The sequence below is a fragment of the Vicia villosa genome, linkage group LG2, assembly GCF_029867415.1.
Source record: "Vicia villosa cultivar HV-30 ecotype Madison, WI linkage group LG2, Vvil1.0, whole genome shotgun sequence".
In the NCBI taxonomy this organism is placed as follows: Eukaryota; Viridiplantae; Streptophyta; class Magnoliopsida; order Fabales; family Fabaceae; genus Vicia; species Vicia villosa.
The window spans coordinates 132,314,405-132,330,606 of NC_081181.1; the positions used below are offsets into that span (position 1 = coordinate 132,314,405).

The window sequence follows — 16,202 nt, forward strand, 5'->3', positions numbered from 1 at the left end:
AGTCCTTACAGAACAATAAGAAGAAGTCATATCAATCTTCTAATTATTTACATAAAATTAATATTTACATATGAAATCACACTTTTTTTGCTTACAATAAAACTTACGCGTAGAAGTAAAATCTAAAACAAACCATACATTCAATGAAGCACTATTATCCCTATGAAGCTGATCTTTGAGTCTACCATCCTACAAATAAACACAAACTTTATAGCAAACAATGAAGAAGTACAACATAAATAAATATATTATGAAATTTATTGCAGAAACTACTATAGTTAACATTAATAAGCATATAACTGTTAAAAACTAAAATAAATTACTCAAAACTCGTGCAGCATTCATAGTTAGAAATAATAGTCATAATCTCTCAAGTCATTCAGTATCAATTTCTTATTCTTAAGTGTATGCCTATATAGTTGCAATTGTCAAAAACACTTTGAAAAAAACGGGATGATTGAAAAATGACACAAACCAAATATTTCATAGCGAGGAGCTTACTTTATGGGATACATCTGAAGCCGGATGAGAATTTTGTGTTCTGGTCTGATCGTTAGATTTGGAACCACGACCTCTACCTGAACCAGAACCCCCTCTTCCACAGTCAGATTTCTTTCTATTTGCATCAATATTATTTTTTGTCTCCGCATGCAGCCTTCAAACTAGTTTGTCTTCCATCGGTAAGAGTCTAATATAGTCATAGTTTATTTTAGTTGAAATTGGAACAGAAACAACTGTATGGCCAATTCTTGAGACAACAGAGTCACACTCTTTTTTTTTTTTATAAATAGAGACTATAAATGAATGAACGTACCATGCAGGTGTTAGTAGAAACAACAATGAAAACAAATTCATGATAAATAAGCTTTCAGTGACGTGGAAAACCCTTGAAATCATTAGTCTTCTCTACATGACATAAAAATATCACCCTTAAGTGAATGTTTCAATATATTAAATATAATTTTTAAACAGAATAATAAAATGATTATGAATCCATCCAAAATACAGTGAGAAAGACATATAATACGCAAGACATATATTACTAAAGACAGTGGGAAAGAAACACATCATCTCATAAGTGTAGATTGAAACTAACAATGCTTAGAAAATTACAAAATCTATGAGAGATGCAAGACTCAGATACAAACCAAAGATAATTACAAAGGAACTAACACTTTTCAACAGAGCTGCCCTTCGAATTTATACAATAGTAAGCATCACCAAGCAATTTTTTCTCGCAAATGCACACCACCTAATTATGAGCAAAGTGTTTCTTTAGCTGTCATGCCCACACAAACACAGTAAATCAAACTTGAAAACAAAAACCTTCTTATCTGCTTCTTTATATCCTCATCATGGTTACTTATTAAACAAAATGCAAACCCTAAACCAATGAAAGTGACAAATTCAAACACCATTCTCACTCAATAACTTCACCTACCAACCAAACAAAAAACCATACTCAAATCTATCAAAATCCACAATGTGCATAACGGTCTAACAGTTAAGGAAAAAACACATGATCCAAATATGACCCATTTAGATAAGGATTCGCTCATTCTTGGGATAAGATAATGATATGAAAGCTGAATTAGCATCATGAAATGGTATATAGTTCCACAAAGTTGTAAGATAAAAATGCATATAATATATATAAAGTGCTTACTGTATTAACCACTATTGTTTAGAAAGCTTATTTAATATATATATATATATATATATATATATATATATATATATATATATATATATATATATATATATATATATATATATATATATATATATATATATATATATATATATATATATATATATATATATATATATATATATATATATATATATATATATATATTCATTTTTGCTTCAGTAAAAAAAAGAAGTACATGATTGTATTTTAATTTTGTCACCTGTCTAATTGAAAATTTCTGGTTTTTTAAGTTATTTAGAGGGGGTTTAAAACCCCCACAATCTATATATTTTTAATTAGTATTGACTTTAATTGACGTGGCGTTACACGTGGCGTGCCACGTAAGCCTCCGTTAGTGAAATTTAACGGGAGGGACTAAAAATTGGGACGGAAAATATTGCGAGGACCATTGTTTGAAGAAAATTTTTGTAGGGACTAAAATTGAAAATTGCCATATTTATGAGGACTAAAAACTTATTTAACCCTTATTATAATTATTATATAAATATATAAATTAAAACACTCATTTTCTTAAATTTTTTTGTAAATATATAAATAAAAAATTATAACTCATTTTGTAGGTGAAATTATTTTAATTATTTTAATTAAAATTATTTTAAATTTTAAAATATGAATCAGAATAGAAATATATAATAATTATTATTCATAATTCACAAATCCTATCAAAATATATAATTATTATTATTCATTACTCATAAATTATATCAAATTTATGATATGTGAATTAATTAATATCCTAAAATTTTTAATTTTTGGGATTTTTAATTTTTTTTTTGTTTTTTCGGAGATGCATCTCCGAATTAATCAAAATCCCAATTTTTGGGATTTTTTCGGAAGTGCACTTCCGAAATCTGGAAAAATTTAGAAAAAAAATATTTCAGAAATGCATTTCCGAAGTAGGGGTAAAGTGGGGTTTTCGCTGGGGGTGACCCCCATAGGGAGGTGGGTAAAGAAAAAACCTTGTTTTTATTCATAACACCAAAATTCCTTAATTTGGAAACTCAAAATTTGTATTGAATGAGAGTTTTTGAGAATTTTGGAGGGCTTACATAAATTTTCCAAATATCTTTTATGTTGTTATAATATTATGAAAATTAAAAATATGGTAATGATAAATACTCTTTTATCATTCTCACTACTATGGAAAACATATTTCGCAACGGTTGTTAAAGGGACACCATCACGGTTGACTAACTATTGTGAGATTGGGTGTGACTGTAAGTGTGTAGTTTATAACCACATTCTATTGACCTTTGTATTAATCTCGATAGCGTGCTACCTATAACAACGGTAGTTTTAAACAACAATTGTGAAATAATTTATATATCCTAGGTTCGATACCTAGCAAACCATTTTTGGCGTTTTTTTTATTCCAGATAACAATTGTGAAATTGTTTGTATATATATTTTTTATTTTACAAATTCCCAATTTTTAAATTTGATTTTTTGATGAATCATATCTGACCAGAAACATTAACAATGCTCATTTGTGAATTGAATTAGACCGAAAATTATATTACATCAAAGACAAAATTCCATTAAGAACCAAAAATTATATATTACATTAAAACCAAAATGGCACAAAACAACCTATAATGTTCACATCACTACATCAAATAATAGTATCATGGTGTCTTAGTGTCTTGTCTCTTGGTGTATTGACTTTAAACACCTATAATTTCAAATAATAATACTTGTTAGTAAATAATCTTAGAAATTATAACTTACAATAAATTATAAATGAAGAATATAAAATACTTACTTGTCAATTTTCCCATATACTTTTTTTATGATCGTTATGAATAACATGCATGTCATCTCTATAAACTTCTTCATGTAAAATAGGCACTTGTGTTGCGTAAGGAAAAGTGGAAGGAATATCAAAATTTTCATCACTATGAGGAATATTTTTTCCTTGGAGAATAATTGACCATCTCCTCGATAAGTCCGAAGGGTCTGTCACATAAAAAATTTGTTTTGCTTGAGTAGCCATGAATGTTCTGTCATATAAGTTGCTTTCCCAAGGTCAACCCGTGTGAATCTTAACTCCTCAGTTTGTACATCATTGTTATTGGAAACCCACTTGTATTTAAATAAAGACACTTAAAAATAACATAATCAATCCCAAAATCTCCTGAATGACATCATAGAACGCACTAGTTTCTAAAATAGGATTTTTATCTTTCGAACTAGAGAAAAACATGGATTTAGCCTCAACCATAACTTCACTATTTTGCATTGTACTACGATCATCTTTTACTTGTGTATAAAGGGAAAAATTAGAAATATCGTATGTCGTCCAAGTTATCACATTAAAATTTTGCATGTACGACAACCATTTAATTATCTGAGACGCGTTATCATCATTAAAAATCCTCTTATTAAACCAACTTATGAATTTATTGTTATGTTGTGTCAATAATCACTTATCATTCTTTCGGTGATATTTTTTCTTTATAACTATTTTGCAAGTAGTTGTGTAAGGTTCAATTTCACTGGGATTATTAAATATATAGAAACGTGCTTCGAGAACTACATCCAGATCCATTGACTTAACATTTAAATGTTGAGTACCTCTACCTCCAAATCTGTCAGCATGACAAGACGTTGGAATTCTTATATACTTTGTTTCCGACAAATAGTTTGAACAAAACTCAACAACTTCTTCTGTGATGTACCTTTTAATGATTGAAGCTTTTGGCTGGTGATGATTCTTCGTATATTCTTTAAAGATCTTCATGTATAGCTCTGTTGGAAACATCCACCTTAAATAAACTAGACCACAAAATCTAATTTCTCTGACAAGATGAACAAGTAACTGTACCATAATGTCAAAAACGATGGAGGAAAATACATCTCCAATTGACACAGTGTTATTGCTGCCCCATCTTCTAATTTATCTAATTTTTTGAAATTAAGAACTTTATTAAATATAGCAGTTAAGAATAAGCACAATAGGACTATAATTACTCTTACATTTGTAAGGATGTCACAAATACCCACTGGTAGAAGTTATTGCATCAAGACATGAAAATCATGAGATTTTAAGCCAATTAACTTGAGATCTTTCATCCATGCAAGTTTCTTGATGTTTAATGAGCAACCTTGGGAAACTTTAATACCACGCAAGCATTCGCAAAAACTTTATTTTCCTTTTTAGATAGAGTGTGACATGCTAGAGGCAAATAAGTTATTTTTCCTCTATCTTTTGGAGCCAACTGTTGTCGTATACTTATCTCTACCATATCTAAACGAGAATCCTTATTATCTTCAGTATTTTATTTGGAATGATTATAGTGAAAATATCTTGTTTTGCAAGGGGACTGGACTACTCTCAGTTTGAGAGGAACCAAGATATATCGTATGTCACTTTATTTACTTCTGCATTTAATTATTCCGCTGTGCACTGAACTATGAAGTCAGACTTTAGTCTAACTTAGTTCTTGATACAAAATTTGATTTCCTCTACTAGGTTCTAAATTAAGATTGCAAAAAGAAGTAAAATTTTAATATACACAATTCAATCCCCTTTATTGTGTATATTTTTCTCACCTTCCCCTTTATTGTGTATATTTTTCTCACCTTCATCTCCCATTTCATGAAGCCAATTTGGATTTAATCTTATCCAAAATTGGGATCCACATATTAGTTCTCCTAGGATTTTACCCTAAAGGAATCACTAAGAAATTGAAGGACTTTTCTTAAATATTACAAGAGAGAAAGTTTGAAGCAATTGATAAAAAGTGTTGGCTAATGTTTATACGAAATAATTTACTCTTGTGGAAATTCACTCCCAAACCTGACACTAGATCAAAACCCCTTAGGATGACTTTTATCCTCTATACATTCTACCATCTGCTCTATCCTATCAATAAGGTGTCATCTGCAAACTAAAGGAACTCAAAGGAGGTTCTTTCCTAAACTCTGAATACTTCATACTCTCATACTTTTGAAGCCTTTATAACCAAACCTGTTATTCTTTCTACTACAACCACAAAAGGAAGGGTGATAAGGAATCACCCTACCTTAAACCTCTTTCTATATCAAAATCCAAGGTGGGGCTCCTATTCACAAGAGTTGGCATTTAACTAGTGAAAACACAAACCACCATCCATTGCATCCAAAGAGGACCAAACCCCATTTTCTTTACCTTAAATTTGAGGAAGTTTCAACTTACCCTATCATAAGCCATCTCAAAGTCAACTTTGATAAGCAATGATCTTCATAGTTCTAGTAGCTAAATCAATGATCTCATTAGCTGCTAAAACCCCATTTAAAATTTGTTTCCTAATAACAAATGTTATTTGCAAGGAGAAACAAGACATCCCAAAACTCTTTTCAATAAAGATGCTAGAAGCTTCACTAAAATCTTATATAGACTACCTACCAAACAAATTGGTCTATACTCGTCTAGCCCTTGAGAATTAGGGGTGAGGAAATATGATGTTATAACTTTTGACAATCTAGCCTTGCTATATAACTCCTTTACAAATATGATGATGTTCACCTTAAGGAAGCTCTTACAATTTTTGATAAAGACAAATTTATAGCCACCATGCTCAAGATTCTTTGATCCATCACACCCATAAACTGCTTCCTCATTTTTCTATTCAGAGAAAAGCTCTTGAAAAATTCCATCTGCCCGAGAAAGATTCTTGAATTCTATACTTTCCAACTAAGGCCTATTAGATTTTAGTTCTTTGAATTTCTCACTAAAGTGCATTTTATTTCCTTTTTCACTTTTCATACATATTTAATGAACCTCATGCTAGAATTCAGAGAACCTGTGAATTTCCTTCTATTTCTCATCTTCAAGATGGAATAAAAGCACATAATATTGCAATCTCCATCTCTTATCCACTTTAATCTAAAGATCTGATGAAGTAAGATCTCTTTGAAGGAGAGCTTCTTCCACATTAGACTAAAAGCATTATTTCTTTTGATCACTAAGTCCAAAACCCGATCCTTCTTACAAACTCCTAGTAACTCATCCAGAGCATTAACCTCCTATACCTCTTATCATGCCTTCAAGTCAAACCACCCAAAAACTTATTTTGAATGGATAATCACATTTCTTAGTGGCATTTTGTGTTCCACCATATATTCCTTGTATTTTCCACCTTTATCGCAATCAAATATTACTTCGTTGTTTCTCCATCTCTTACCTATTCGGTACCTGAGTGAGTGATAGTAACAATTACTTTATTTATGATTCCAACATTCTTAATCCTCCTTATCACCTCTTCCCGTATATCAAATATTTGTGTAGTTGAGAATGCATCAGTGATATTGACACATATTTAATTTGTATCACATATGTGTAAAAGGATTTTTATGTCTGTGCAACATAAAAAAAGTATAAATAAATTTAAAAATTCCACCGAATTACTTAATGATAAGTAGACTAATACACAAAATGTAAGTCACCGGATAATATTAAACCAAATTATCTAGTATAAGTTACAAACCCGAGAACATACCAACAAATTCTCTGTGTATAAAAAATACAAACCGGATAACATAACTAAAAGTTCTTCAATAAAAAAACATATCGAATAACTTTTTTCAGAGTACTCCAGTAAAGTAAACACATGTGAGGTGCAAAATTCTTCTAACTTGAGAGGAATGGTAAAAATAAATTGGTAAATTATTTTTTTTTTTGAAATCTTGGTAAAAAATGGTAGGGGTGGGGGATAAATAAAGGAAAGGGTAAAATTTTCTAAGGCCCATTACAACTAACGATTCTGGGCCCATATCCATTCTTCTACAATTAGGGTTTTTCTCTTAACCTAAAGCCGCAGCTTCCACTCTTCACTTTATTTCTCTAGCTCTGTAGCTCTTGTTTCGTTTATTCATCCAAAATGGTTAGTACACTCTTCTTCGCCTCTCGATTTTTCATTTTGATACCTTTTCAATATCATATTCGTAATGGTATTCGATCTTTCATTGTCCTTAATTTTTGTGATTTGCTCAAAATTCAATTTTCACTTTCTGATATAGTTTTACTTTACCAGTGTTACAATTTGTTTATGTGTATGTTACGAAAGTACTCAATTTCAATTTTCACCTATGGAAAATCACGGTTTTGATATTAGTTTTACATTGTATATTACCGACTGAAGTGGATTTAGCATTCATTCTAACATAGTTGTTTTTTGAGAGTTTATAAAGCTTTATAAATTGATTTCTGAGCCCAGATTTAATGTGTTTGAATTTGTATTTGATGTATAGATCTTTGAATTTAGGTCCGTTTGAGAATAAACAGCTAAATTAGTTTTCATATAAGTTGATCTAAATAAGCCCTTTTGGTTTTGAGCTTTGAATTCTAATGTTTGTGAATGTGACAGGCTAGAGGATTGAAGAAGCATTTGAAGAGGCTCAATGCCCCCAAGCATTGGATGCTTGACAAGCTGGGTGGTGCTTTTGTAAGTGAAATTTATGTATTTCAATTGATATGGTTTTCAAGAGCTTTTTTAAGGCTAATGGTACTTTTTTGTTTGTGAATTGCACAGGCTCCTAAACCCTCATCTGGGCCACACAAATCTAGGGAATGCCTGCCACTCATCCTCATATTGCGTAACAGATTGAAGTATGCTTTGACATACCGTGAAGTCATTGCTATTCTGATGCAACGACATGTCCTTGTTGATAACAAAGTTAGGACTGACAAGACTTATCCTGCTGGATTCATGGGTATGTATGATGCTAGTCATTTTGAAGTATAAATGCTCAATTTGATTTTCTCGCTAAAATTTTATCTTCACAGATGTTGTATCCATCCCTAAAACAAATGAGAGCTTTCGCCTGCTTTATGATACCAAAGGAAGATTCCGTCTCCATTCTGTCAGAGAAGACGAGTCAAAGGTACCTTCATTTGCATACTGAACATTTTGCATCTGTCTGTCCTTTTTGTTAAATTATCCTTTATTCAATAACATACTATTAATATCTTTTACTGTGTACCGGATGCACAAATGTATTGTATAATATTTAGGTGTTAGTAATAGTGCATTGTTAATCATGTCAATCTATTGTCCATGTAATTTTATCCTTGTAAGAATATATTTTGTTTGCATCATTTTTGTTTTTCATGTTTGCCTTGCATGTGATGCAGTTCAAGCTCTGCAAGGTTCGTTCAGTGCAATTTGGGCAGAAAGGTATCCCATACCTGAACACCTATGATGGTCGCACCATCCGCTACCCAGACCCTGTCATCAGGGCTAATGACACCATTAAGCTGGATCTTGAGGAGAACAAGATTGTTGACTTCATCAAATTTGATGTTGGAAATGTAGTCATGGTTACTGGTGGAAGGAATAGGGGACGTGTTGGAGTGATCAAGAGCAGGGAGAAGCATAAGGGAACCTTCGAGACAATCCACGTTCAGGATGCCACCGGTCACGAGTTTGCAACCCGTTTGGGCAATGTGTTCACCATTGGCAAGGGTACAAAGCCATGGGTGTCACTTCCTAAGGGTAAGGGTATCAAGCTTACAGTCATTGAGGAAGCTAGGAAGAGAGCTGCTGCAGCCCAACAAGCAGTTGCTGCTTAAATTTTCTATGGAATGAATTTATAATAGACTGAAGTGTTTTGTAGCTTTATTCAACTCTTTTGGTTTTACTTGTCTTTTCAATTTTGTTCTCTATCAATCAACAATACCTCTTTATTATTTTGATAAAAATTAAGGGGATAATGTATAACATTATCTGATGAGCTTGATTTTAAAGAAACTTAAGATAATGGCCTATGCCCTTGGCTCATAACAAAAAAGTGGAAGTGATAAAATTAGATTTTAGTTAGTATTAGTATACATTTCTGGTGCAATAAAGTTTTGCAATGCAAATTATCCTATTTTTCAATACCAAAATTTGAAAAGGTTTCATAGAAATTATTGTGTAAGTATCATAATGTTTAGAAATGCAAATGATACTATTTTTCAATACCAAAATTTGAAAAGATTTCGAAGAAATTAATGTGTTAGTATCATATTGTTGAGAAATGATATGTTTGTAGAACAATTGTACATTTTATATTTTAATTCAATCAAAAAATTATTTGATTTTATAACCGGATTTCAAATTGTAGTCATGTCAATTACAACCATGGTGGCTAGCTCCCATTTGCCTTACTTTGATGCCATTCTTGATGTAAAAGAGACCAACAACATTCTCTTTATAGGGGTGGCCTTATATGTTCCCTCATTAAGGGGTGGGAAATGCTCTTTTCACCTTTATTGTCTCTCCCACATTGAGAAAAGATTAAAATGTCTGCAGAAATGGGTGGAAAATGCTCTTTCCACCCTCATGGCTTTCACACCATTGTGATTTGAAGTAAAAATGCCGAGAAACTCTTATTCTGAAAAATCTTGATCCGGTGATGCATTTTCGTATGCACGAAAAATTGATCTGGAGATACATCTCCGAAATGCCCCTTAATTCATTAGTGAGTGAGTTTACGGACCTATTCTAACATATATTCACAAACAAAAAACATAGACCTAAAGTGTGAAAAGAGCATTTCGGAGTTGCCCTTATATAGGCCTAAAGTCATACAAGGGAGCCCAATTACTAACAATCACCACCTTAACTGATTACTACAGGAAAAGCAAAACAATTTACAACAAAACAAATTACTTGTAATTCAAGTCACATATCAAGCCCATCTCATACTGAGCTAAAGGTTCCATCTTCAAAGGTTTGGTCATGATATTAGCTTATGTTATCCCTATTAATTTGACTCCAATTTCCTTTGCTCCATAAGTAAGCGTTGTCAGCTCCTAAGTTTTGTTACTATCAATGACTTTCATATCTAGATACATGGCCTTCCTCCATAGTTCCTTCTTTGCATCTTCTTCATAAGTGAGTGGATCTCAATGGTAAAACACATCCAAGTTATGCAGGTCATTATCTTCAATTTCTTCTTCACCAGTGACATAATCACTGAGATGAACTATCTTCTTGTCAATTAGTTTATGGCTTTGAAGAACATTTTGATTCATAACTTTAAGGTCCTGAGGAGGAATAGGCAGCTTTTCAAGAGGAGTAGGATCATTCACCATCAGAGTTGCAAGAGTTGCAAGAGCTTATATCTTCTTGAGCCATGAGAAGCGTTTCTTCACCATCATCAAATTCATCATAGTTGACATTTTCCTTATTAGCATAGGACCCGGGTTAGAGCCTTATATCACTTATTGGTGTTAGAGCAATGGTCTTTGGTGGTCTATATAAAGCTAACCACATTTTCATTAAGGGGTTAGTTTTATATAGATAAAAAAACCATTGCTTATGTTTTCTAATTATAAACTTAATAGAAGTATTAAAGAAATCATAAAATATATAATTTTTTATAATTAAAAACAATAAATATATATGCGAGTCTCATAATTAACCAATCTTACATCACATATCAACTCTCAGATTTTAGCCACTGAAAACTAAGATGTGCATTTTTATTCCTTGTTGTCTCTAGTATTAAACTTCATAGGATTTATGATAACTTAGAGGCATCATGTTAAAAAAAATCAAAAACAAAAAGTATTTATGATAACTTTAATTCAAAATTATTTCCTATTTTGGAATCCTTAAGACCTTCAACAGTCTGTATGATGGCAGCTGAATTCTTTTGCCTCTCGAACGAAAACTCAGTCGTTGAATTAATCAAATGACCGAGAGATCAACATTATCAACTGTTTGATTAATCCAACGACTGATATTTAATTCGAGCAGGCGTAGGGGCTAGAGAGGAAACCCTCTGGAGCAAGATGAGGTGAAAAACTTATGCTAGCTTTCAAATTTTCAACACGGAAAAGTTCCGGTCAAATGGATATGATCAAGGGTACTTTTGAGATCATACTTAAGTACTGCCTTGTTACCCAATCTGAATCCATCTCCATAGGCTGACGAGGTATCGGACTCAATCTGGTGTTTGAAAAACTCCCCAAGTTTCTTCTCAAAATCAGACCGTTTACCCTTCTTTGATGACGCAGCAGCGGACGGTGGTATTGACGACGGCGATGATGAAGACGAAGATGGTGCGTTATTATTCCCAGATCCAGAATAGAGCTCTGATTCTAACCACATGTGAGCCAAGACTTGGCAGATTCCCTCTTCAACTTCTGGACTCAGGTTCGGATAACCTGTAAAATAAACATTTTTTTTTCCATGTTAACACATGAAACAAAAATGTAAATTTTCTGCGTGATTTTCATCTTGGAAGAGGTGAAACACCTTTAAGCCTTAGCCATGCATGCATTATCTCGTGAGCTAGGATTGATCCGGTCAACAACCTATAAGCACAATCATTGAATCATATACAGTGAAATGAGTGAAAGTCTTATGCAGGTACTAGATTGTGAAAGTAGATCGTGAAAAGTTACCTAGGTAGGCCATACAAAACAAGAACGGCTGTCACCTCACATCGACGGGTCAGTCTATAAGGCTCAGTTATCATGTCCGTGACTCGGTGTCCTGCCCCTATCTTTGGTCTTTTTAAAATCTGGTGTTACATGAAATGTGTAAAACCGTTAAATAATAATGCAAAGTCTTTTATATCAGAATTAGACGTGCGTAAAGAATCAAATTTGGAAGCAAGGAATCCATACGGTGGTGACAGTCTGCTCTTCCGACAAGCATAGTCCTCTAGTTTCAGGTTGTTGCAAATTATTAATAATAATTAATAATATGAGTGTGTTCTAAAATGACAAAGAAAATATGTTGTGATTTGAATTTTGAATTTGAAGAGTGGCAACTTTTCATGAAATGTTGCAACCGTTGGTGAACCATGCTGTGGGCCAAAAGTCATAACTCTTGGAAAAGAAATTGTTTCACCAAGGGTCGCTACCTTGTGAAACAATATCAGCATGGCCTATAAAAGCATAATTTCGGATTCAGAATTAACTACAAAAATATTAAAATCCTCTAGAATAATTCCAGAGCACTCTTCGCTACATTCGAGTTTTCGCCGGTCTTGCGCAAACTCGAGAAGGCTGAATTATCCTGGGTATTCCTGCGTAGAAACTCCAAGACAAATTGGGAGTGCTTGAAATACTATAAGGAAAGTGTTTCGTGCACGATTCTAGCCTCGATTCCATTCGGTTTCAATTGATTTTCTAACAATCTTATAGTACTTCAAATAATGGCAATCGACGCTTTTATATAAAAACAAAAGAGTTTACATCAAGAATCCGGGTACGTGTTATTTATTAAAAAAAATTAAATTAAATTAAATCATTATGAAAAGTATAATTTTAAGTTTCAAATATGAAACTTTAGTGATCATTGGTATCAAAGTTTTGTTGTGGATATTATAATTTTTTAATAATAATTAATTCGAGCGTATAATTCTGTAATGCATGTTCTCCACTCCACTACATCATTTTCTTTGATTTAGTTACAGTGCGGTAATTATTGAATGATATAAATATTTATTGGGTGATTAAATAATAGAAAATTTTCAAAAGTAATGCATAAATCCTGATTGAAGTGGATTGCTGTAACCATGTTTAAACTGGTTCAAACCTATAGAATAGAAAGTTTGCATATCAAAGTTTTTTATCCAGAGATGGATGCATTACTAATATAATTTGAATTGTGTATGCATAATAGTTTCTGGATATAATTTTATGTTTTTGGAAATTATATAGAAGTGTTTTGTTTCAATTCAAAAGTGTTTTATATTAATTTAATATATGATGTCGTAATTAAATTTGTATGACATGTATATATAATTGAAAACAAAATACAACCATGTTACTGTAACATGGCCTATTGGTAAGGCGTGCCCCTTTACCAAAGGATATCACGTTTGACTTCAAGGGATGTCAATTTTGAATTAAAAAACCTTTTACAAATGGTAATAAAAAGAGTTCAAATTGATAAAATACAATGGTTTAAACCAGCAATCTTCGCGACAAAGGGCAGATACTTTACCTTCTGAACCAGCAAAGTTGTTGATGTTATATTTGAATATGAAGAGATATAAACTTTCATTATCTACTGCAGAATTTATATAAAAGAGTACACAATTAAATTTATATAATTTTAAATTATGATTGTTTGTGATTAATTTGTGACTACAATTTTGATAGAGAAATATATTAATGTTTCTTTATGAGGCTTATTAATATAAATTCGGGCATATAAAAATCATCTTGAAATGGATTATGACTTATATAGACATATGATTTTGGAGTCTAAATGTCTAATGTAATTATTGAATCCTGAGAGGAGAAATTTTGAGAACCTTATCGCGGAGGATAAGGAATTCGATATTCCTACAAATAAGAATCTTGTGAGGAAGTTTCTCCAAGGATTATTGAAAACACAGATTAAAAGTTCGTCAACGATTGTTATGCATTAAATATATTTTGGATATATATTTAAAAGGAAGTATCATAGTGATGGTACATTGAACATCTACGAAGATAGATGATTAACCAGCGGTTTTATATAAAAGAAATGTGTTGATTATTTTGACACATATGTACTAGAAGGAAGCACAACGAAAGTTAGAATTGTGTTTGCCTTGACTTCCTTGCATGACCTTATAGTTCATCAAAATGATGTTAAAACGATGTTCCTAATTAGATATCTCGATGAGGAGATTTACATGGAAAACCAGAAGGTTATATACTTTCTACTGATGAACAAAAAGGTGTACAAGCTTGTTAAAACCTTGTATGGATTAAAACATGCACCGAAACAATGACATTAAAAGTTTGACTTTGTCATTGTAAAATTCTCCGATTAAGGAGGAACCACACAAGTTAGGGGGAGAATTTTCAATATTATCAAAACAAGAATTCAAAGAGTTTGTCATCATCAAAAAGGGGGAGATTGTGAAGAATATATCTTATATCTAGTTTTGATGAAGACAAAGATTATCAAATAAGAAAAGGATCAAAAGTGTCATGCACATCAATGATGTAGTTAATCAAGAAGGTTGGACATAGAAGTTCAAGAGAAGATTTGAGAGAAGTGAACATAACTAAGGTACTCATTGCAATTCATACTATTTATTTTAAATTGCTCATAATTTAATCTCTCACTTCATCTAAAAACCTTCTTGCATCGTCATGCATGATTATCTAAAAATCTTTTTCATCTAATTCTTATGATAAGTGTTTGTACACAAAGTTGTGTAAGAATTTTGTGATATTCCTTTGTCTCCATGTTGATCATTATCAAAGAGACGAATGAAATCTTAGAAACAAAGAGGTTTCTAACTTCCACATTCAAGATGAAAAATCTTGAAATAGTGGGCACTCTTTGCGATTAAAGTAAAATGAAAGAGTGGGGGTTGAGAAAACCACATTCAAGATGAAAGATCTTGGACTAATTGACACTCTTTTGGAGATCAAAGTAATGCAAAAATAGTGGGGGTTATAAACTTAGTCAAAGACACTTTGAGAAAGTTCTTGATAAGTTCAAACTATCACGTTTCAAGAAAGTGAATATTCAATTTGATCTTAGTGTCAAAATGATGATGGAAGAAATGTGGCTATATTAGAATACGCAAGTGAAATTGGTTTTCTAATACAATGTACTATATGCGATATAGCAGTTGCAAATAGTAAATGAGTAGATTTACTAGCAATCCAAATGGTGAGCATTCGAAGGACATCACAAGGATTTTGATTATATTTAAAAAAAAAAAAAAAATATCAAAATCGGGTTTCCTGCCATATTAGAAGGATATACCAATATGAGTTGGATATCGAGTGTTGGAGATCATATATTTACAACTAAGTGGGTATTTACACTAGTTGGGGGTGAGATTTCTTGGAAGAGCAAGAAACAAAGATGTATCACTCTCTTGACCATGGCACCATTGTATGTGAATCTCGCTTACACTGGTCAAGAAGTTGATTGGTTGAAGGACCTTCTGTTGGAAGTTCCATTGGCTAAAGACAATGTCTCAAAGGTGTTAACACAATGTGATAGTCAAGCCAATTTATCAAAGAGAATTCAGATATGTGTAAAATGAAAAGTCTGGGCACTGAGGTCTTAGACATTCTTTCATGAGAAAATTGATTAAAGATATAATCATCTCATTCACATATATACGATCGATCTATAATTTTGAATAAATCATTTACTAAACTACTGACCAGTGATTTAGTAAAGACAACCTCAAGAGGTGTGAGGTTGAAACTCCTTGAATAAGTGTTCCAACAATGATAGCAACCCAATCTGAAGTTAATACATCTTAACCTAAGATTCAATGGGTAACAACAAGTCGTTGATTTGGAAGATGGTGCAACATTTTGTGACAATGTTGACTATTACATAATTGAGGGTTGAGTTTTTTTTTAGAAACTTTTAATGAAGTTCTATATCGAGGAGGATATGTATCTCAAGAAATAGATACAAACTGAACTTCACCTATATGAATTTCAAGATGGTGCCGTCTTAAAGTGAGAGTTGGAGTTTCTCTCATGAAAAATTCATGAAAACAGGAAAAGCACATGGCCATAAATAGTGCTAGGCGA

At 32.1% G+C, this 16,202-nt stretch overlaps 2 protein-coding genes across 6 annotated transcripts in view; one reads left to right on the forward strand and one right to left on the reverse strand.

Moving 5' to 3' along the window:
- Positions 1–7,499: 7,499 nt before the first annotated feature.
- Positions 7,500–9,461, forward strand: LOC131652153 (small ribosomal subunit protein eS4z-like). The gene is made up of 5 exons (XM_058921938.1): positions 7,500–7,578; positions 8,062–8,139; positions 8,227–8,407; positions 8,481–8,578; positions 8,829–9,461. Exons 1-5 carry the CDS (start codon positions 7,576–7,578, stop codon positions 9,264–9,266), a joined length of 798 nt encoding a protein of 265 aa, XP_058777921.1. The 5' UTR covers positions 7,500–7,575; the 3' UTR covers positions 9,267–9,461.
- A 1,577-nt stretch (positions 9,462–11,038) lies between these two features.
- The window catches only part of LOC131652152 (protein DA1-related 1-like), an 8,592-nt gene continuing 3,428 nt past the window's right edge, over positions 11,039–16,202 (reverse strand). For 4 of the 5 annotated variants that reach the window (XM_058921935.1, XM_058921934.1, XM_058921936.1 and 1 more), the window contains 3 exons: positions 12,090–12,208; positions 11,941–11,999; positions 11,039–11,849 (listed from right to left, as the gene is read on the reverse strand). In XM_058921935.1, the coding sequence (XP_058777918.1) occupies positions 11,509–11,849; positions 11,941–11,999; positions 12,090–12,208 (519 nt within the window). In that variant the 3' untranslated portion in view covers positions 11,039–11,508. Of the gene's footprint in view, positions 11,850–11,940; positions 12,000–12,089; positions 12,209–12,314; positions 12,364–16,202 lie in introns of all 5 variants that reach the window. The other variant, XM_058921937.1, reaches the window with a different exon arrangement.

What these genes read in the sequence shown, in the direction of transcription:
- LOC131652153 (XM_058921938.1), top strand. An exon ending in ACAAGCTGGGTGGTGCTTTT is followed by an intron (nt 8,140 to 8,226) that starts GTAAGTGAAATT and finishes TGAATTGCACAG; the next exon opens with GCTCCTAAACCCTCATCTGG. An exon ending in TTATCCTGCTGGATTCATGG is followed by an intron (nt 8,408 to 8,480) that starts GTATGTATGATG and finishes TTATCTTCACAG; the next exon opens with ATGTTGTATCCATCCCTAAA.